The sequence below is a fragment of the Cervus canadensis genome, chromosome X, assembly GCF_019320065.1.
Source record: "Cervus canadensis isolate Bull #8, Minnesota chromosome X, ASM1932006v1, whole genome shotgun sequence".
NCBI classification, from domain to species: Eukaryota; Metazoa; Chordata; class Mammalia; order Artiodactyla; family Cervidae; genus Cervus; species Cervus canadensis.
Genome location: NC_057419.1, coordinates 93,621,227 through 93,644,068, shown reverse-complemented (window position 1 = coordinate 93,644,068; position 22,842 = coordinate 93,621,227). Strand labels below are relative to the sequence as shown.

Sequence of the window (22,842 nt, the reverse complement as noted above, 5' to 3'; positions counted from 1 at the left end):
ACAAACACTGAAAGATGCTCAACATCACTCATTATCAGAGAAATGCAAATCAAAACCACAATAAGGTACCATTACACACCAGTCAGGATGGCTGCTATCCAAAAGTCTAAAAGCAATAAATGCTGGAGAGGGTGTGAAGCAAAGGGAACCCTCTTACACTGTTGGTGGGAATGCAAACTAGTACAGCCACTATGGAGAACAGTGTGGATATTCCTTAAAAAGCTGGAAATAGAACTGCCATATGACCAAGCAATCCCACTTCTGGGCATACACACTGAGGAAACCAGATCTAAAAGAGACACGTGCACCCCAATGTTCATCGCAGCACTGTTTATAATAGCCAGGACATGGAAGCAACCTAGATGCCCATCAGCAGATGAATGGATAAGGAAGCTGTGGTACATATACACCATGGAATATTACTCAGCCATTAAAAAGAATTCATTTGAATCAGTTCTAATGAGATGGATGAAACTGGAGCCCATTATACAGAGTGAAGTAAGCCAGGAAGATAAAGACCAATACAGTATACTAACACATATATATGGAATTTTAGAAGATGATAACGATAACCCTATAAGCAAAGAAGAAAAAGAGACACAGATGTATAGAACAGACTTTTAGACTCTGTGGGAGAAGGCGAGGGTGGGATGTTTAGAGAGAACAGCATTGAAACAAGTATACTATCAAGGGTGAAACAGATCACCAGCCCAGGTTGGATACATGAGACGGGTGCTCAGGTCTGGTGCCCTGGGAAGACCCAGAGGGATGGGATGGAGAGGGAGGCAGGAGAGGGGATTGGGATGGGGAACACATGTAAATCCGTGGCTGATTCATGTCAATGAATGGCAAGAACCACTACAGTACTGTAAAGTAATTAGCCTCCAACTAATAAAAATAAATGGAAAAAGTAAAAGCAGCAAGGGAGAAACAACAAATAAGGGACAAGTGGATCCCATAAGGATAGCAGCTGATCTTTCAATAGAAACTCTTCAGGCCAAAATGGAATGGCAAGACACACTGAAAGTAATGAAAGAGAAAAACCGACAACCCAGATTATTATACCCAGCAAGGATCTCACTCAAATATGAAGGAGAAATCAAAAGCTTTACAGAAAAGCAAAAGCTGATAGAATTCAGCACCATCAAACCAGCTCTCCAACAAATGCTAAAGGATCTTTTCTAGACAGGAAACACAGAGAGGATATATAAACTCAAACTCAAAATAACAAAGTAAATGGCAATGGGATCTTACTTATCAATAATTACCTTCAATGTAAATGGGTTGAATGCCCCAACCAAAAGACAAAGACTGGCTGAATGGATACAAAACCAGGACCCTTATATATCTTGTCTACAAGAGATCCACCTCAAAACAAGGGACACATACAGACTGAAAGTGAAGGGTTGGAAAAAGATATTCCATGAACATAGAGACAAAAAGAAAGCAGGAGCAGCAATACTCATATCAAATAAAATAGACTTTAAAATAAAGGCTGTGAAAAGAGACAAAGAAGGACACTACATAATGATCAAAGGATCAATCCAAGAAGAAGACATAAAAATTATAAATATATATGCACCTAACAAAGGGGCACCACAATATGTAAGGCAAATGCTAACAAGTATGAAAGGGGAAATTAACAATAACACAATAATAGTGGGAGATCTTGACATCCCACTCACACATATGGATATGTCAGCTAAACAGAAAATTAACAAGGAAACACAAACTTTAAATGATACAATGGACCAGTTAGACTTAATTGATATCTGTAAGACATTTCACCACAAAACAATGATTTTCACCTTTTTTCTCAAGTGCACATGGATCCGTCTCCAGGATAGATCACATCCTGGGCCAGAAACCTAGCCTTGGTAAATTCAAAAAAATTGAGCTCATTCCAAGCATCTCCAGACCACAATGCAGTACAATTAAATGTCAATTGCAGGAGAAAAAAATATTAAAAATTCCACATATGGAGGCTGAACAACACGCTTCTGATTAACCAAAAAATCACAGAAGAAATAAAAAAGAAATCAAAGTATGCATAGAAACGAATGAAAATGAAAACTCAACAACCGCATACCTATGGGACACTGTAAAAGCAGTGCTTAGGGGAAGGTTCATAGCAATACAGGCTTACCTCAAGAAAGGGGGAAAAAGTCAGATAAATAACCTAACTCTACACCTAAAGTAACTAGAAAAGGAGGAAATGAAGAACTCCAGGGTAAGTAGAAGGAAAGAAATAATAAAACAGAGCAGAAATAAATGCAAAAGAAACAAAACAGACTATAGCAAAAATCAACAAAGCTAAAAGCTGGGTCTTTGAGGAGATAAATAAAATTGACAAACCACTGGCCAGACTCATCAAGTTAAAAAGGGAGAAGAATCAAATTTTAAAAAATTAAAAATGAAAATGGAGAAATCACAAGAGACTATACAGTAATGAAGGACCATAAGAAACTACTGTCAGCAACTATATGCCAATAAAATGGACAACTTGAAGAAATGGACAAATTCTTAGAAAAGTACAACTTTCCAAAACTGAATGAGGAAGAAATGGAAAATGTAACAGACCCATCACAAGCACGGATATCTAAAATGTAGTCAGAAGTCTTTCAGTAAACAAAAGCCCAGGACCAGATGGCTTCACAGCTGAAAAAATTTAGAGAACAGCTAACACCTATCCTACTCAAACTCTTCCAGAAAATTGCAGAGGAATGTAAACTTCCAAACTCATTCTATTAGGCCACCAGCACCCTAATACCAATACCAGACAAAGATGCCATAAAAAAAGAAAACTACAGACCAATATGACTGAGGAACATACATGCAAAAATGTTTAACAAAATCCTATCAAACAGAATCCAGCAACATGTTGAAAAATAATACATCATGACTAACTGGGCTTTATACCAGGGATGAAATTATTCTTTAATACTCACAAATTAATCAATGCAATACACCACATTAACAAATTGAAAAATAAAAACCATATGATTATCTCAATAGATGCAGAGAATTCCTTTGACAAAATTCAACATCCATTTATGAAAAAAAACCTCCAGAAAGCAGGAATAGGAGGAACATACCTCAACATAATAAAAGCTATATATGACAAACCCACAGCAAACATTATCCTCAATGGTGAAAAATTGAAAGCATTTCCCCTAAAGGAAATGTTCCTAAAGGAACAAGACATGGGCGCCCACTCTGGCCACTACTATACAACATAGTTTTGTAAGTTTTGGCTACAGCAATCAGAGCAGAAAAACAAATAAAAGGATTCCAGATTGGAAAAGAAGAAGTAAAACTCTGTGTTCAGATGGCATGATCCTCTACATAGAAAACCCTAAAGACTCCACCAGAAAATTACTAGATCTAATCAATGAATATAGTAAAGTTGCAGGGTATATAATTAACACACAGAAATCCCTTGCATTCCTATACACTAACAATGAGAAAACAGAAAGAGAATTTAAGGAAACAATTCCATCCACCATTACAAGGAAAAGAACAAAATACTTAGGAATACATCTACCTAGGGAAACAAAAGACATATATATATAGAAACTATTAACCACTGATGAAAGAAATCATAGAGGACACAAATAGATGGCAAAATATACCATGTTCATGGATTTGAAGAACCAATATAGTGAAAATGAGTTTACTACCCAAAGATATCTATAGATTCAATGCAATCCCTATTAAGCTACCAATTGTATTTGTCACAGAACTGGAACAAATAATTTCATAATTTGTATGGAAACACAAAAAACCTCGAATAGTCAAAGCAATCTTGAGAAAGAAATGGAATTGGAGGAATCAACCTGCCTGGCTTCAGGTTACATTACAAAGCTGTAGTCATCAAGACAGTATGGTACTGGCACAAAGACACAAATACAGAACAATGGAACATAATGGAAAACCCAGAGATAAATCCATGCACCTATGGACACCTTATCTTTGACAAAGGAGGCAAGGATATACAATGGAGAAAAGACAACCTCTTTAACAAGTGGTGCTGCTAAAACTGATCAACCACTTGTAAAAGAATGAAACTAGAACACTTCCTAACCCCATACAAAAATAAACTCAAAATGTATGAAAGATTTAAACGTAAGACCAGAAACTATAAAACTGCTAGAGGAAAACATAGGCAAAACACACTCCAACATAAATCACAGCAGGACCCTCTATGACCCACCTCCAATAGTAATGGATATAAAAGCAAAAATAAACAAATAGGACCTAATTAAACTGAAAAGCTTTTGCACAACGAAGGAAACTATAAGCAAGGTGAAAAGACAGCCTTCAGAATGGGAGGAAATAATAGCAAACGAAGCAACTGACAAAGTATTAATCTCAAAAATATGCAAGCAACTCTTGCAGCTCAATTCCAGATATGATACATAAATGACCCAATCAAAAAATGGGATAAAGAACTAAACAGACATTTCTCCAAAGAAGACATGCAGATGGCTAACAAACACGTGAAAAGATGCTCAACATCACACTTTATCAGAGAAATGCAAATCAAAACCACAATGAGGTACCATCTTACATCAATCAGAATGACTGCTATCCAAAAGTCTACAAACAATAAATGCTGGAGAGGCTGTGGAGAAAAGGGAACACTCTCACACTGTTGGGGGGAATGCAAACTAGTACAGCCACTCTGGAGAACAGTGTGGAGATTCCTTTAAAAACTGGAAATAGAACTGCCATATGACCCAGCAATCCCACTGCTGGGCATACACACCGAGGAAACCAGAACCAAAAGAGACACTTGTATGCAAATGTTCATGACAGGACTGTTTAAAATAGCCAGGACATGGAAGCAACCTAGATTTCCATCAGCAGACTAATGGATAAGAAAACAGTAGTACATGTACACAATGGAATACTACTCAGCCATTATAAAGAATACATTTGAATCAGTTCTAATGAGGTGGATGAAACTGGAGCCTTAGAGTGAATTAAGCCAGAAAGAAAAACACCAATACAGTATACCAAAGCATATATGTGCAATTTAGAAAGATGGTAACGATAACCTTATATGTGAGACAGCAAAAGAGACACACACGTAAAGAACAGTCTTTTCGACTCTGTGGGAGAAGGCAAGGGTGGGATGAATTGAGAGAATAGCATCAAAATATGTATATTAACATATATGAAACAGATCGCCAGTCTAGGTTCAAAGCATGAGACATGGTGCTCATTGCTGGTGCACTGGGATGACCCAGGGGGATGGGATGGGTAAGGAGGTGAGAGAGGGGTTCAGGATGGTGAACACATGTACATCCATGGCTGATTCGTGTCATGTATGGCAAAACCACTACAATATTCTAATGTAATTAGCCTCCAATTAAAATTTAAAATATGGTTTAAAAACCATGAAAGCATAAGCACTAGAAAAAAAAAAAACCTTACATGTTAGAAGCAATTATGATCCTCAAGTAAAAATATGTTGTAAACATATACAGTAAATACCAAGTAAAAATATGTTGTAAACATATATAGTCAATCCCACTTTAATTAGCTTCAGGACTTGTATCCGGGTTCATTCATTGCTAGGAATGTTTGTTAAATATCAAATATTTTAACCTCTAGCTGTTCTCAACTTCAAAAAACAAAGCTTTTCAACAGTTTGTTATCTCAATTTTAAATTCAGTTTTAGCTACATATGTGAACATGCTTTCTAGGTTACATGATTTAATCTTACATATTGCCAATAATAAGTGAAAAGTTTGGAATACCTTGCTCAAAACAGAGACATTGTTTTCTTCTTCCAGAAAGTCAGCTAGTGAAGCAGATCTTTGAAAAGTTTGTTGCTTTTTTCTAAACCCATAAAGGTTAAGCTGTCGAACTATACTTTTCACACTACGAGTTTCAAATATTCTGAAAGGGGCCTTTCTTTCTAAGACTTCTTTCTTGAAGACTTCTTCATTGATCACTATAGAAGTGCCACTCTCATCCCACCGAATAGATTTAAACTGATCACTTTCAACTATCTTCCAAAGTTTTTGAGGAAAATTGAGTGAAAGAAAATCGTTCAATTCATCTGTTTCAGAGACAGAAAATGTGTAACGTGGCATTTTTAACACTACTTCCTCAAACAAAGCCTGAAAGGCTGCTTCTTCAATGATAGATCTCAAAACTGAGTCCTCAGTATGTGTGTAATCACACAAAGGGGATCTAATGGTGGTTTCTGAACCAGTTGATTCATCTCTAGGAAGCACATCTTGAATTTCTGAAGAAAAATGTGCCATCTCAAAGAAATATTTCCTCAGATACTTTTCTTATCTGTCTGATTTTACACTCCGCAACTTCAAATGCTGCCTGGCTGGCCTACAGAGATAAACTTTCTAGACCATCACAGTGGTTCTCAAAGTCAAAAAGCTGTGACATCACAAAGTCACTGGTCTCCTAGCAATTGAAGGGTAGCTGTGACATCACAAAGTCACTGGTCTCCTAGCAATTGAAGGGTAGCTGTGACATCACAAAGTCACTGGTTTTAGCAATTGAAGGGTAATGTTCAACCAGTGTCTACTTCTGTATCAACTTAAATACAGGCTGCTTACATAAATAGTAACCAAAAATGTGAAACCTGCAAAATCTCATTCCTAAAGAATATTTACACAGAAAAATCACATCAATAAATCTACTTGGTTCCTGAAACAAAAGTGATTCATCACTCTTCTATACACACATTCTTAGCATTCAGTACTGTTACCAAACCAAACTTGGGTCTGCTCGCTTCTGTGCAATAAAGTCAGTCAACTGACTGTGCCTTGGAGTGAAAGCAAGTGGAATGTTTATTGTAGGACCAAGTAAGGCGTCCTAGCAGCTGGTGATTAAAAGACCCACACTCCCCAAATGCTTTCAGGGGAAGGATTTAACGACAGAGTAAGAGTAGGCCATGGGGTGTGTGATCAGTTTTAGGACATTCTACTATGGACTGTTACTGAGGATATTGGGAGACAACATCATTGACCGGCTAGTTCCATCTACTATGTGGTCTATGTACTTAAATTTCAGCCTGGTTGGGGCTTTAGCATCTCTAAAACTGTGCACAGGATATTGCTCAGAATATTATCTGTGGCCCTTGAGGAGGAACTAAAGATCCTTGACTTTGCTTAATGGATAAATCCTTATTATTTTATATTGCTTCATTATTTTCCTTTGTTTCTGCCTTTTCTAACTTCTCTGATTAAAATTACTCTTGGAACATGAGGAGGTCTATGATCCCCTATGTCTCTCTCTTTCTTTCATGCTTTTCAATCTAAAGAAGAGACTGCTTAGAACAAGAAAAGAAATACAGTGTTGGACTTAGAGGTTGATCTTAAATGTGACAGAAAATCTCAGTTGCAGGTTCAATTTCTGTTTTCAGTGTCCTGCCCCTCACCACCAAATCACTGAGCAAGTGAAAATGAATAAGAGGCTCCCACACCCGTGTTCATGTTGAAAACCAGACATGGGAGAGGCTTTCAAATAGAAGAAGAAAATATTAGCAAAGAAGTGTAAACCAACCCAGAGGTGACAGGTTCAATGAAATAACAGTCTGTAGTTAATGCCGAGACTGTTCACTTGAGGGGCAACAGTAGCCTTTCACATGTACAAACTTCAAGAGACTATCTGACAATGTACTGACACCATAAAGCACAAAACAACTTCTTAGAAATTCTGAGATCTATTTCTATAATTATGATTTCTTTAACTTTTAAAACTTTTAGTGCTTTATTATTCCCTAAACTTTTATTTCTATTGACTATTATTACCTTTCTAAAAAATAAACATAAATCTATTTTTTAAACATTTTATATATATATATATATATATGAATGATTTTGGCCTCTTTTTTACACTACTTAAACGAGTCTAAATTTTATTCTTGGTTGTTTATTTCTGCTTTCTTAAAATGGTTATCAACTTTGTAGCTTTAGAAACAACATCTTTAGGATCTGCTTTCACTTAGGGATTTGTTTCCTGAGTTGATTGCTCTCTCCCCTTTTGACTCTCCCTTTTCTCCCCCTAGGCACCTCTATCTTCCTCCTCCTTTTTCTCTGCTCTTTGTAACTCTGTGAATGCCTTTGACTGTTTCTGGATGAGGAGAGTTGTGTCACCATTAACCTAGGGATTTTAACTTCTGTATTGTGTGGATGTGGATTTTTGATGCTACTGTAACTTGGGGACAGAAACCAGAGGCCAGGACGTTGATTCCAGAACTTTAGATCACCATAGAACCCTTGACCTCAGGGAACATTAAAGGACAGGCACACACCCCAGAGTTTCCATGCCTACATGGAAAGCAAGCTCCAGGCTTGAGGCAGCAAGTCCAGTACAAGAGACCCCACACCTATTCTTCAGCAAAACAGAAACACAACAGTGAATATTATGAAAGGGGCTGCCTGAAACCATGCCAAACCCACAAACACCCCAAAGCACAATCCTGGAAAATTCACTGCACTCCAGAGAGAAGAGATCCAGATCCGCCTGGCAGTGCACACACACAAATTCCCCTAAGCCTTAAACCTTGACAAGTCACTGGTCCAATCCCACCCACAAAGGTCAGGTTCCACAATGAAGTGGAACCATACCCCTTTATAAGCCTTCAGAAAGGGGACCCAAACCACGCAAGCTAAAGAAAATGAAAATGGAGAGAAACATTCAGCTGGTGGAAGTACATGATAAAAAGCCACCAAAACAAACAAAAGAGGAGGAGATAGGAAGTCTTCCTGAAACGAATTCAGAATAATGAGAATAAAGATGACCAAAATCTTCAAAGCTAAGAGGAGTCACCAGTAAATACACTGGAGGCCCGGACTGAGAAGAAATAAACATGTTTATCAAGGATCTAGAAGAAATAAAGAAGAGTCAAGCAGTAATAATCAATGCAGTAACTGAGATTAACAGCACTCTGGAAGGAACCAACAGTAGAGTAAATGAGATAGAGAAAGAATTAATTAGCTGGAGGTAGAAACAAGGAAATAGATGAAACACAGTAGAGTGTGCAAAAATAAAGAAAGAAAGAAAGACACACATAAAGCTCTGAGACATCCGGGGCAATGATCAATGCCCCACGATGAGAAAACAGATGGAGAAAACCAAATCGAGAAACCAGATGGAGAAACCAGAAGTCCTGAAGGAAAAAATTGCAAAAAAAAAGGGGGAGGGGGGTACATGGAAAATTCTTGAGGAGGTAAAATTTGAAACCACTCTTACATGAGTCAAGATGCAAGAAATGGAACCAGACATGGAACAATTAACCATTTCATAACTGGAAAAGGAGAGTGACAAACCAGTTCATAACTCTGCTTATGTGAAACATATGTGGAGAATACTATGAAAATACCAGGTGAATAAATCACAAGCTGACATCAAGGTTGTTGGGAGAAACATCAACAACCTCAGATATACAGATGGTAAGACAGAAAAAAAAAAATAGAAAGTGGAGAGGAAGTAAAGAGCCTTATGATGAGGGTGAAAGAGAAGAGTGAAAAATCTTGCTGAAAACTCAACATTCATAAAAACAGAGATCAGGGCATCTAGTAACATCATTACTCAGGAAATAGAAGGGGTAAATGTGTGGAAACTGTCACAAGCTTAATTTGCTTTGGCTCCAAAATCACTAAGAATGGTGACTGCAGTCATCAAATTAAATGTCACTTGCTTCTTGATGTGTGTGATCTATGACACACCTAGACATTGCTTAACAAGAAGAGACATCACCTTACTAAATTCTCAGTAAATAAGAAAGGTCAATTATGGTAATAGTGGAAGCTATGGGATGTTGTTGAGTAATGCATATAGCTTTTGATTGGTTATTACATCTCTTTATTGCTAATTCAGTAAGTATGTAAAATACATCATTTGGCAGGCACTAAGTCTTAACTGATGTGCAAGATACATAAGGAAACTTGGGTAGACACGATACATAGAAGAATCTGATACATGTGAATAACTTGGTAGGTAGGCAAACAGGTTCTTTCCAATTCCATACGAGAGTTTAGGAAACATTGTGAAATGTGGCTTAGCATGACTGAAAATATTTAGCCTGATTGTAGCTCTAGAAGTTCAGTGAAACAGATAGATAATGAAGCTACTAAGGGAAACAGATGTCATGTCTTCCAAGAACTGGTTAACCATGATGAGATGCTGCATTCACCACAAGGATTTAAGTCTTTCTTTTAGGGACAGGAAAGCAACATCAAAATATACATTAGGAAATATAGGGTGGTGTCTTGGTGGGCTGAAATGAAGACATTATATAAGGAGAGCAGAACAAAAATGACCTTTTATAATCTCGCTGGTAAAATACCTATCCTTTGCTGACTGTGGTGCAATCTTTGACTATGTCATGTTATTGTTGGTATTCCAGTGATGGTATGATGGTGGTCATGGTTGCTGAGTACATCTCAGTATTTTCAAGTACGAAATAAATTTTTGTTTAATGAAGACAACCTGCTGTCTAACCTCTTAGCTTTCTTCCTGATAACTGACATGATATAATAAAACTGAGGAAGCAGCAAAGTACATACTCTTCATTTGCTTTTTCTAAATTTGATGTGTATCTGTTCCTTCTCCCATACCATCCTAACTTAGACACCCAGTCAATTAAGCCTGGATGATTTCAAAATCATTTTATTTACATTTCATCTTTTCACTTTGTTCTAATTTTATATTTTTTAAACAATTCATTAGGTGTAATTTACATAGGATGCATATTGAATGATTCCGTGAATAGAAGAGTTTATATTAAAGCACAGTAAAATAGCCAGGTGCTGAAATAATACTCTCATTTTACTCTCAATTATTTAAAAATAGAAATTGACACTATGAAGATGAACATGTCACTTTAGTCTTCAAATAAGAGAATTGTAGGAATTTGTTGATCTCTCCCACCATTAATTCTAATCTTCATTATCCTGCATAATCTGACACCTGTTTGGTAGATCAGTTGTATTAGGATGATTTTCAAATAATGAAGATGGTTGATGAGTTGACCTTGAAAGAGAGGTAGCAGATGTATCAGGGATCTGTGGCACTGGGAAACATGAATTGCCTGCGTGTTGTAGTTTGGGAAAAGCACTGTCATGGGCTGCCATATTACCGTACAAATTTGGAAAGTGAGAAGTCTCCACCGTCAGTCCAAAATAACTGTTCTGTAATGGAGATAAGATGTGGTACTGAGAAATAGATGTAGACATAGCTGCAAAATTCTCATTTGGGCCATTTGATTTAGTGTAGCTGCTATGTGAAGTCCCATGAAAAATGCTCAACCTAGAGTGTGGGATAGGGAGGGAGATGGGAGGGAGTTTCAAAGGGGAGGAAATATATGTATATCTATGGTTGATTCATTTTGAGGTCTGACAGAATACAGCAAAATTCTGTAAAGCAATCATCCTTCAATTAAAAACAACAACAACAGTTGCAGGTTGATGTATCACAATATGCTTCTGTGGTCTAACTGATTTTGATGATGGAGAAGAGAAAACATTATGAGTTGGAGCAATTGTATCAGCAACTATCTGGATGGTAGAAGGCTTTCGTAGGAATGGCATACTTAAACTTGTGCAGGCTGAAAATACGTCCTCTCCGCTAGTTTCAAGATGAAAGTCAGAGTTATGATCATCCACATTACCTCTGGCTTACAATGCTTCTTATAATCTCAGACTAATGAAGATAGTGTAGAGACGTTTTTATTCCCAACTCTTCTTTCATTTTTACCAAATTCGGGGATAACCTCATTCAAAATTTGCATTATCATAGTGCTGCAACTGAAACCAAAGGAGAAAATTATTTAGTAACTTTTAAAACCCAGTTAAATCAGAGAAACAAAGCTCAACTATAAACAAATTGATTCCTTTAATCATACAATGTTAATAGCATCAAATAAGCCCCCTCCATTCATAGTTTTAAAAACTTACATATTAGTAGAAATTATGCTCCTCAAATAAAATATTTTATAAATCACAGTAAACACCACTTTACATGGCTTCAGGACTTGCATCTTGTTCCAAGTTTTTTGTTTTTGTTTTGTCAAAATAATACTTACAGCATCTTCATTAAAGTGGCCAAACAATGCGCACTCCCAAGAGAGTAAATGAACTATTTGGGCAACCCAAGATTTGTTAATCACTTTCTGGCTGAACAATTTAGGTCCTCTTGCTGAAAGGCTATGCCATAATCTGGCTCATCTTATGCTATTCTTTCTGTAATAAGAGATGGGTTTCATACAACTGATGAGACCTTGAACCCATAAAATTGCAACTGTCAGGTGCTTAAAGATATTGTACTAAGAAAGCAGCTGCTATTCTTACATTGGATAAAATTTTAAAGATTCAGGTTCCAGTAACACAGGAACATATCTGAACAAAATTCCCAGTGGTCAACTAGTTGCATTTGGGACAAGAGATATCCCACTTTTTAAAAATGTATTTCCCTTTAATGGGTAAAACAGATGTAGAGTGCACAGTTCATAGGTCATAATCAGGCTATTCTGAGTAGCCTAACATTGAAATTAAATGATGTATAAATCAGAATCTCTTTTCCATATCTCAGTAGGTAAAATTTCCCTTCATCACTAACTTTTTGTTCCAAATATTACAATAGAAAGCACTGATGAACCAAACTTCTGTCCCTTCATGCCACGGTGGTTCAGCTGCCTGCCCCCTCTCCATATCATATCTTCTTGGTATTGTCATCCTTTGTATTTGCCTAGTTTCCATATTAGAGAAAAACTAACTAGTTACCTTGAACAGGCTCAAGACATTATGTTAATGTGGAAATATTTTATAGGCTGGGTATTTTATCAACATTTCACCCAGTTGTCACAGAGGCATAGCACACATGCTTCCAGCAAGAAAATTAAAACCATCAGTATTATATAAAATGAGTAGCTATAGTCTTAGAAAACACTTCGAGAAGAGTTTCTTATTCTAAAAGCTGAGGTAAAACAAAGTTACAAGAAAACAATAATTGTCACTGTTTATAGGGAAACATTTGCTAAACAGTACATTTGAATACTCAATATTACAAGAAGTAAGATCATGGCATCTGTTCCCACCAGTTCAAGGCAAATGCAAGGGGGAAATGCAGAAAGAGTGACAGATTTCATTTTTTGTGGCTCTAAATTCATTCATTAGAAAAGACCATGATCTTTAGGAAATGTTGAAAGCAGAAGGAGCAGTGAGTGAGAGAGGATGAAAAATTTGGATAGCATCAGCGATTCAAAGGATATGATCTCAGGGAAAATATGGGAGATGGTGAGGGTCAGAGAGGCCTGATGTGCTACAGTCCAAGGGGGCACAAAGAGCCAAATATGGCTTAGTGGCTGAAGAACAACAACATTTCAGTTGATGAAATGTGTCTTGTAGGTTGATGGTTGGTCCCAAGATGTCAGAGGAATAGGAGGCAAAGACCATGCTCTCCCACACAAATTCATCTAAGGATCGACTGCACATGAAAGAACTTCCAGAAAACAAATTGTGGACACTGTGGACTGGCCCTATTTACCTAGAAAGTCAGACAAGTCTCTTCAAGCGGAGTTAGGACAAAATAAAAGAGACATAAAGAGAGATAAAGTATTTAGGGGTTGAGACCTGTCTTGAAGAAGAAGTTGTAAAGGAGGAGAAGATTGCAAACAATAGCAAACCCTCTCAGATCGGTGACAGTGGGGAAATCTGGGATTGCATAGAGCGACATATGCAGGGGGAAGAAAAACAAAAACACATGTCCCTAACTGCAATTACCAGCAGAGAAGAAGCTCAGATGACCCCATGCACCATCATTGAGGTGGCCCTTGGAGGGTTGCCTGGACTGTATCATCTGCCCTGTGGTAAGGATCCCAGTTTTAATGCTCTGAGGACAATCTGACAGAGCTATGGTTATGTAGCATCCTAAATTTGGGGAATACCAAAGACAAAAATGCAAAAAAGGACCTTTCTTGAGAGAAGTCTCTAAGATCACATAGTGAAAACTGGCACACTCACAGAACAAAAGATTGCACATTACAAAATATCAAAGCTGTGCAAGCGAGCTGCCATTTCTGGCCCTTTCCTCCATGAAGGCAGAAAAGAATGTTTGCATCATCCAGAAGCAGAAGGCAAGAAGCTGCTGTTATATCAGCCCCAGAGAGGACATCTCCCACCAAACTCTGAGCAGGCTGCCAGTTGCTAATCATATCTTCCTGGGTTCATGGACAGTTCGCATAGGCCATGAAGGTCAAAGCCTGAGTTCAGCACCCCTCCAGACACAGCACTCTTGCAAATCGCCCTTCTAGCAAAGCCAAAAAACCGAGTGGCTGGGACCTGTCTGGTACATAAGATCCACAGCCTACCTGGGACAGTGCCTTGCCTGCCACCCTGTCGCCTGAGCAGCTTGGACCTGGGAATGGACCAAAGCAGCCTAAGTGGTTTAGACTTGGGAAGTGCGTGAAACACAAGACCCATTTTGGACAGTGCCCTCGTGGATCAGCCGGGAACCTGAGCCAGGTGCATTGAGAAAGTACATGTCACCTACAGCAGTGGCAAGCCCACTGTGGTCCATCCACCTCAAGCACCCCACCTATCCCAGTGGTATTGGTTTTCAGTGTTCCCCCCCTCACCACTACACCACTGAGCAAGTGAGGTCGAATAAGGTCCCACTGCCCCCTCGTGTTATGGTGCAAACTAGTCAGGTGTGAACTAGTCACGAAAGAAAACTGCAACCTGAGGAAGTAAAAATAAGCAAAGAAGGGCGCACTGACCCAGAAGTGACAGGTGCAACAAACTGAAACTGAAGTTAATGCAGAAACTGTGCAATTCAGGGACAATAGCCTTGGACAAAAGAGACTATCTGACACTGATCTGACACCACTAAGCTCACAGCAACTCTAGAGAAATTGTTAGATTATTCTGTATTATTTTCATGTTAAAAAACATTAAACAGTTTTCTTGTTTATCATTCCCTTTACTTTCATTTCTACATCTACATTATAAGTTTGAGAGTTATTTTGGCTTCTATCTTCTTTCCAGTATTTATAGTAGTTTAAATTCGATTCTAGCTTCTTAAACTTTGCTTTTTGAAACTCATTTTACCAATGTATTTACCTTTAAGGATTCAATGTTTAGGAAATATTTTCACTTACGGATTTATTTCCTGAGTTAACTGTGCTCTCCCCTTTTGACTCTCCCTTTTCTCCTCCTAGAAACCTCTATCTCCCTCCTCACTTTTCTCTTCTCTGTATAACTCTGTGAACCCTTTGGCTGTTCTGGCCATGGAGAATTGCTTCACCATTAACCTTGGGTTTAATCTTCTGTTCTGTGGATGCAGAATTCTTGATGCTACTGTCACTCGGGGACCGAAACCCAGAGGCCACGAGGTCAATTCCAGATCTTTAAATCATTGCTGAACTCCTGGCACCAGTGAACATTAAAAGAGAAACACAAAAGTTTCCATGCCTACATGGAAATCAAGCCCCAAGCTGAAGCCAGCAATTTCAGCCAATGCAAGACAACCAACACCTATTCTCCAGCAAAGATGGAAATCAAAAATTAATATTGTAAAAGGTGCTGCCCAAAGCCATACCAAGCTCACAGAAACCACAAAGTGCATTACAGGACAATTCATTACACTTCATAGAGAAGTGATCCAGTTCCACCCGACAGAGCACAAGCACAAGATACCCCAAGAATTAAACCTTGACAGCTTACCGGTCCAGTGCCACACACAAAGATCAGGTTCCACAGCTGATGGATCCATAACCCTCTAGCCTACAGAAAGCAGACCCAGGCCACGGCAATCTAAACAAAATGAAAAGGGAGAGAAATATGCATCTGGTGAAGGTACATGAAACAAACAATCCACCAAAACAAACAATAGAAGAGGAGATGGGAAGTCTTCCTGAAAAAGAAATTAAGAATAATGATAGTAAAGATGACCAAAATCTTGAAAGCCAGGAGGAGTCACCAGTAAATACACTGGAGCCCCAGACTGAAAAGAAATAAACATGTTTACCATGGATCTAGAAGAAATAAAGAACAGTCAAGCAGTAATAATCAATTCAATAACTGAGATTAACAACACTCTGGAAGGAACCAACAGTAGAATTACTGAGACAGAGAAAGAACTACTTAGGTGGAGGTGGAAAGGAGGAAATAAATGAAACACAGAGGGGTATGCAAAAAAAAAAAAAAAAGGAAAACAGTTAAGAAAATCTCTGAGAATTCTGGGACAATATTAAATTCCCTACCATGAGAATCATAGGTGTCCAAATGGAGAAGACTAAAAATGAAAAAAAAAAAAAAAACGACGGGCCATGGGAGCATTCTTGAAGAAATAAAAGTTGAGAACCTCCATTAAATGGGGAAGGAAATAGCTCCCTGAATCCCAACACATTAGAGAGTCCCAAACAGGATGAACCCAAAATGAAATACCCCCAAAACACATATTAATCAAACACTGAAAATTTAATCACAAAAAGCAAACATTAAATGCAGCAAGAGGAAAGACATAAGTAACATACATTTGGATCCCCGGATAGCAGTTGGTTTTTCAATAGAAACTCTTCAGGCCAGTAGAGGATGGTAGAACATTCACAAAATGATGAATGAGCCAGACCTAAAGCCAAAAAGGATCTCATTCAGATATGAAGGAGAAAGCAAATGGTTTAGGCAAAAACTGTGAGCATTCATTAACATGAAACTGCTAAACTGTTAATGATGCTGTTAAACTGGGGCACTGAGTTCATATGTCATCAGATTTGGAAAACTCATCAGCAGCTATGAGATTGGAAAAGGTCAGTTTTCATTCCAACACCAAAGGAGGGTAATGCCAAAGAATGTACAAACAAGCATGCACTTTGGCTCCTTTCACATGCTAGCTAGGAAATACTCAAAATTCTTCAGCAGTACATAAACCAAGAATTTTCAGATGTGAAAGCTACACTGGAAACAACAGAGGAACCAGAGAACAATTTGGAAATATTCATTGGATTGTAGAGGAAACAAGGGAATTCCAGAGAAGAATTTACTTCTGCTTCAGTGACTCCACTAAAGACATTGGCTATTTGTATCACAGCAAACCATGGACAGCTTGATAGAGACAGGAGTAACAGAACTTCTTACCTGTCACCTGAGAAATGTGTATGCAGGTCAAGATGCAAGAGTTGGAACAATTTACCAGTTCAAAACTGGGAAAAGAGAGTGACAAGACTGCATATTATCATTCTGCTTATATGAAATATATGTAGAGTATACTATTCAAAATGCCACATTGGCTGTAATAAGCTGAAATCAAGGTTTCTGGGAGAATCTTCAACAACCTTAGATATGCAGCTGGCAACACTGTAAAAAGAGAAAGTGAAGAGGAACTAAAGAGTGTCTTGATGAGGATGAATGAGGAGAGTGAAAAGCCTTGCTGAGAACTCAATATTAAAAAAAAAAAAAAAAAAAAAAAACAAGCCCAGGGCATCTGGTCCCATAACTACTTGTCAAATAGAAGGGGAAAGTGTGGAATCAGTGACAGACTTAATTTCCTTGAGCTCAAAAATTACTGTGAATGGTGACTGCAGTCATCATATTAAAAGACACTTGCTTCTTGGAGGAAAAACTATGACAAACCTAGACCTTGTATTAAAAAGAAGAGACATCAGCTTATTAACAAAGGTCCCCTCAGTCACAAACCCCTATGGTTTATCCAGTAGTCATGTATAGATGCGAAAATTGGAACATAAATAAGGCTGAGAGCTTAAGAACTGATGCCTTCAAAATGTGATGCTGGAGAAAACTCTTAGGGGTCCCTTGGACTGCAAGGAGATCAAGCCAATCAATCCTCAAGGAAATCAACTCTGAATATACTTTTGAAGCATTAATGCTTAAGCTGAAATTCCAGGATTTTGCCAACCTGATGCAAAGAGCCAACTCTTTGGAAAATACCAGGATGCTGGGAAAGATTGAGGATAGGAGGGGAAGAGGGTGACAGAGGATGAGATGGTTGGATGGCATCACCAATTCAATGGACATGTGTTTGAGCAAACTATGGGAGACAAGGAAAGAGAAGGACGCCTGTTGTGCTGCAGTCCAGGGAGTCACAAAAGAGTTGGACATGACTGAACGACTGAACAACAGCAATCAAAATATCTAGAGCTACTTCTTAAAATCACTCTGAAATCTATTTAGTAAAATAAATAGCAACAACAACAAAAAAATCCAACACATTAAGGTGGTATACTAGAAGATGGGACAATGGATTTTTTTTTTACTATGGAAACTATAGACTGTCAAAGAGACTAATCTTCTAATTGAATAGATTTTTGACATTACGTTTCAAGAAAAATTTTATGCAAGCAATAAGCAATAAAGAGCCATAGTTACTATACCAGTAGTAGAGAAAACAGACTTTAAATAAAAAATGATATGAAACAAGTAACTTTAAATATATTCAGCTCACTCACACATTCATATCTGATTCTCTGCCATCCCATGGACTGCAGCATGCCAGGCCTCCCTGTCCATCACCAACTCCCAGAGTTTACTCAAACTCCTGTCCATTCAGTCGGTGATGCCATCAAACCATCCATCCTCTGTTGTCCCCTTCTCCTCTTGCCTTCAATCTTTCCCAGCAAAAGAGTCATCCCAGATGAGTCAGTTCTTCACATCAGGTGGCCAAAATATTGGAGTTGCAGCTTCAGCATCAGTGATTCAAATGATTATATCAATTATATATTTTGTCATAGCATCTTTATATTAATGATATATGGGTATATCACACACACACGCAACTTCACATCATCAAAGAAGAGTTAGCGTTACCTAATATTTGAATACATGAACCGTGAACTTACAGATGTTCAAGCTGGTATAAGAAAAGGGAGAGGAACCAGAGGTCAGATTGCCAACATCCGCTGGATCATTGAAAAAGCAAGAGAGTTCCAGACAAACATCTATTTCTGCTTTATTGACTATGCCAAAGCCTTTGACTGTGTATATCACAATGAACTGTGGAAAATTCTGAAAGAGATGGGCATACCAAACCACCTGACCTGCCTCTTGAGAAACCTGTATGAGGTCAGGAAGCAACAGTTAGAACTGGACATGGAACAACAGGCTGGTTCCAAATAGGAAAAGGAGTACATCAAGGCTGTAAACTGTCACCCTGCTTTTTTAACTTATATGCAGAGCACATCATGAGAAATGCTGGGCTGAAGGAAGCACAAGCTGGAATGAAGATTGCCGGGAGAAATATCAATCACCTCATATATGCAGATGACACCACACTTATGGCAGAAATTGAAGAACTAAAGAGCCTTTTGATGAAAGTGAAAGAGGAGAGTGAAAAAGTTTCCTTAAAGCTCAACATTCAGAAAACTAAAATCATGGCATCTGGTCCCATCACTTCATGGGAAATAGATGGGGAAACAGTGGAAACAGTGTCAGTCGTTATTTTTGTGGGCTCCAAAATCACTGCAGATGGTGATTGCAGCCATGAAATTAAGAGACGCTTACTCCTTGGAAGGAAATTATGACCAACCTAGATAGCATATTAAAAAGCAGAGACATTACTTTGCCAACAAAGGTCCGTCTATTCAAGGCTATGGTTTTTCCAGTGGTCATATATGGATGTAAGAGTTGGACTGTGAAGAGAACCGAAAAATTGATGCTTTTGAACTATGGTGTTGGAGAAGACACTTGAGAATCCCTTGGACTGCAAGGAGATCCAACCAGTCCATCCTAAAGGAGATCAGTCCTGGGTGTTCATTGGAAGGACTGACGCTGAAGCTGAAACTCCAATACTTTGGACACCTCATGTGAAGAGTTGACTCACTGGAAAAGACCCTGATGCTGGGAGGGATTGAGGGCAGGAGGAGAAGGGGACGGCAGAGGATGAGATGGCTGGATGGCATCACCGACTCGATAGACGTGAGTTTGAGTAAACTCTGGGAATTGGTGATGGACAGGGAGTCCTGGCGTGCTGCAATTCATGGGGTCGCAAAGAGTCAGACACAACTGATCAACTGAACTGAACTGAATATTTGAATTTTTTTCTCTGCCTTTAGACTAACATGATGTGAAAAAACTGCAAAACATGAGCAAGAACTATAGTCCAACAAGAAATATCCAAATAATTCAAGAAGAAGATAAGACCACTGAGAAAAGAGAGAACCTACATGACAATACAAACCAGTGGACCAAACACAGGTGTGCAGTACATTCCACCCAAAAAGAACAGGAGAATACACATCTGCCTCAACTGCACAGAGAATATTCTCCAGAATATTCTTGAGAATTGGGTTTATATTAAGCCATGAGACAACCATTAATAATTTCAATCATACCAAAAAAATAAAATTTCAATCATACCAAATATGGTCTCTGGCATGCAAAATATGTAAATTGAAATCAACAGTGGGAGGACAATTTGAAAAATGTAATGTGTGGAAATTTAAACAACACATTCTGAAGGGCCCAATGAGCCAAAGAGTAACTCACAGGGGAAATGAGAACATATTCTGAGGTGAATCAAAATGAAAACACAATGTAGCAGGTCATCAGATACAGCAAAAGAAGAACTCATATATATTTAAGCTTACAAAAAGAGAAAGCTCTCCAATCCCACAAAGAAGCTAATTGAGATTGAGTCCAAGTACTGCGTTTCGGACTCTTTCGTTGACTATGATGGCTACTCCATTTCTTCTAAGGGATTCCTGCCCACAGTAGTAGATATAATGGTCATCTGAGTTAAATTCATCCATTCCAGTCCATTTTAGTTCGCTGATTCCCAGAATGTCAACGTTTACTCTTGCCATCTCCTGTTTGACTGCTTCCAATTTGCCTTGATTCATGGACCTAACATTCCAGGTTCCTATGCACTCTTACAGCATTGGACCTTGCTTCTGTCACCAGTCACATCCACAATTGGGTGTTGTTTTTGCTTTGGCTCCATCCCTTCATTCTTTCTGGAGTTATTTCTCCTCTGATGTCCAGTAGCACATCGGGCTCCGACCGACCTGGTGAGTTCATCTTTCAGTGTCCTATCTTTTTGCCTTTTCATACTGTTCATGGGGTTCTCAAGGTAAGAATACTGAAGTGGTTTGCCATTCCTTTCTCCAGTGGACCACATTCTGTCAGACCTCTCCACCATGATCCATCTGTCTTGGGTGACCCCACATGGCATAGCTTAGTTTCACTGAGTTAGACAAGCTGTGGTCTGTGTGATCATATTGGCTAGTTGTCTGTGATTGTGGTTTCAGTCTGTCCGCCCTCTGATGCCCTCTCTCAGTGCCTACCATCTTACATGGGTTTCTCTTACCTTGGATGTGGAGTATCTCTGCTCCAGCAAAGCTCAGCCACTGCTTTTTAGAAAAGGCAGAGGAAACAGAGATCAAATTGCCAACATTCACTGGATCATCAAAAAGGCAAGAGAGTTCCAGAAAAGGATCTATTTCCGCTTTATTGACTATGCCAAAGCATTTAACTGTGTGGATCACAATAAACTGGAAAATTCAGAAAACGATGGGAATACCAGACCACCTGACCTGCCTCTTGAGAAACCTGTATGCAGGTCAGGAAACAACAGTTACAACTGGACATGGAACAACAGACTGGTTCCAAATTGGAAAAGGAGTATGTCAAGGCTGTATATTGTCACCCTGCTTATTTAAATTATATGCAGAGTACATTATGAGAAATGCTGGGCTGGAGGAAGCACAAGCTGGAATCAAAATTGCCAGGAGACATATCAACAACCCTAGATATGCAGATGACACCACCCTTATGGCAGAAAGCGAAGAAGAACTAAAGAGCCTCTTGATGAAAGTGCAAGAGGAGAGTGAAAATTTGGCTTAAAGCTCAACGTTCAGAAAATTAAGACCATGGCATCTGGTCCCATCACTTTATGACAAGTAGATAGGGAAACATTGGGAACAGTGGCTGACTTTATTTTTGGGGGCTCCAAAATCACTGCAGATGGTGATTGCAGCCATGAAATTAAAAGATGCTTACTCCTTGGAAGGAGAGTTATGACCAACCTAGACAACATATTAAAAAGCAGAGACATTACTTTGTCAACAAAGATCCATCTAGTCAAGGCTATGGTTTTTCCAGTGGTCATGTATGGATGTGAGGGTTGGACTATAAACCGGGCTGAGCACCAAAGAATTGATGCTTTTGAACTGTGGTGTTGGAGAAGACTCTTGAGAGTCCCTTGGTCTGCAAGGAGATCCAACCCGTCCATCCTAAGAGAAATCAGTCCTGAGTGTTCATTGCAAGGACTGATGTTAAAGCTGAAACTCCAATATTTTGGCCACCTGATGCGAAGAGGTGACTCATCTGAAAAGACCCTGATGTTGGGGAAGATTGAAGGCAGGAGGAGAAGGGGATGACAGAGGATGAGATGGTTCGGTGGCACCACCGACTCAGTGGACATGAGTTTGGGTAAACTCTGGGAGTTGGTGTTGGACAGCGAGGACTGGCATGCTGCAGTTCATGGGGTTGCAAAGAGTCGGACACGATTGACTGACTGAACTGAACTGAAAAATGGCAGAAGGTAGTGGAACAAAATGATGAATATGCTGTTCAGTCAAGTTTGGGGAGGGGGCAGATAAAAAATATCTCTTTTAGTTAAAAAATCAAAGGAACTTTTTGGCCAACCCAAGAAAGTTCTTGCCCTTTTGGTAACAGTGTCCCCCTCAGTGTCACACAACTGTGGATCCACTGCAGTTGGGATACAGGATGGTATCAAAAAATTCAGGATATCAGAAACTGAATTTAACTTCATCTTGCTTTGCTTTCTTTTTTCTTTTTAGAATAAAGTTTCTTAAAGGCAATGCTTTCTGGTCCCAAGGACCAGTTGGCG

At 38.7% G+C, this 22,842-nt stretch overlaps 1 protein-coding gene and 1 long non-coding RNA gene across 3 annotated transcripts in view; both read right to left on the bottom strand.

Annotated features, from left to right (window-relative positions):
- Positions 1 to 6,286, bottom strand: part of LOC122435151 (heat shock transcription factor, Y-linked-like) — a 10,752-nt gene extending 4,466 nt beyond the window's left edge. Inside the window, exon 1 of the mRNA XM_043459096.1 lies at positions 5,766 to 6,286. Coding sequence (XP_043315031.1) covers positions 5,766 to 6,278 — 513 coding nt within the window. The 5' untranslated portion in view covers positions 6,279 to 6,286. The remainder of the gene's footprint in view (positions 1 to 5,765) is intronic.
- Positions 6,287 to 10,640: 4,354 nt separating this feature from the next.
- LOC122435191 lies at positions 10,641 to 16,718 on the bottom strand. Of its 2 annotated transcripts, XR_006267612.1 has the most exons (4): positions 16,514 to 16,718; positions 15,702 to 15,791; positions 11,573 to 11,786; positions 10,641 to 11,171 (listed from the first exon to the last, which is right to left on the bottom strand). It is a non-coding gene; the product is annotated as an uncharacterized LOC122435191 (long non-coding RNA). The 2 variants fall into 2 exon arrangements; XR_006267611.1 differs by having other exon boundaries at positions 10,641 to 11,786.
- Positions 16,719 to 22,842: the final 6,124 nt, after the last annotated feature.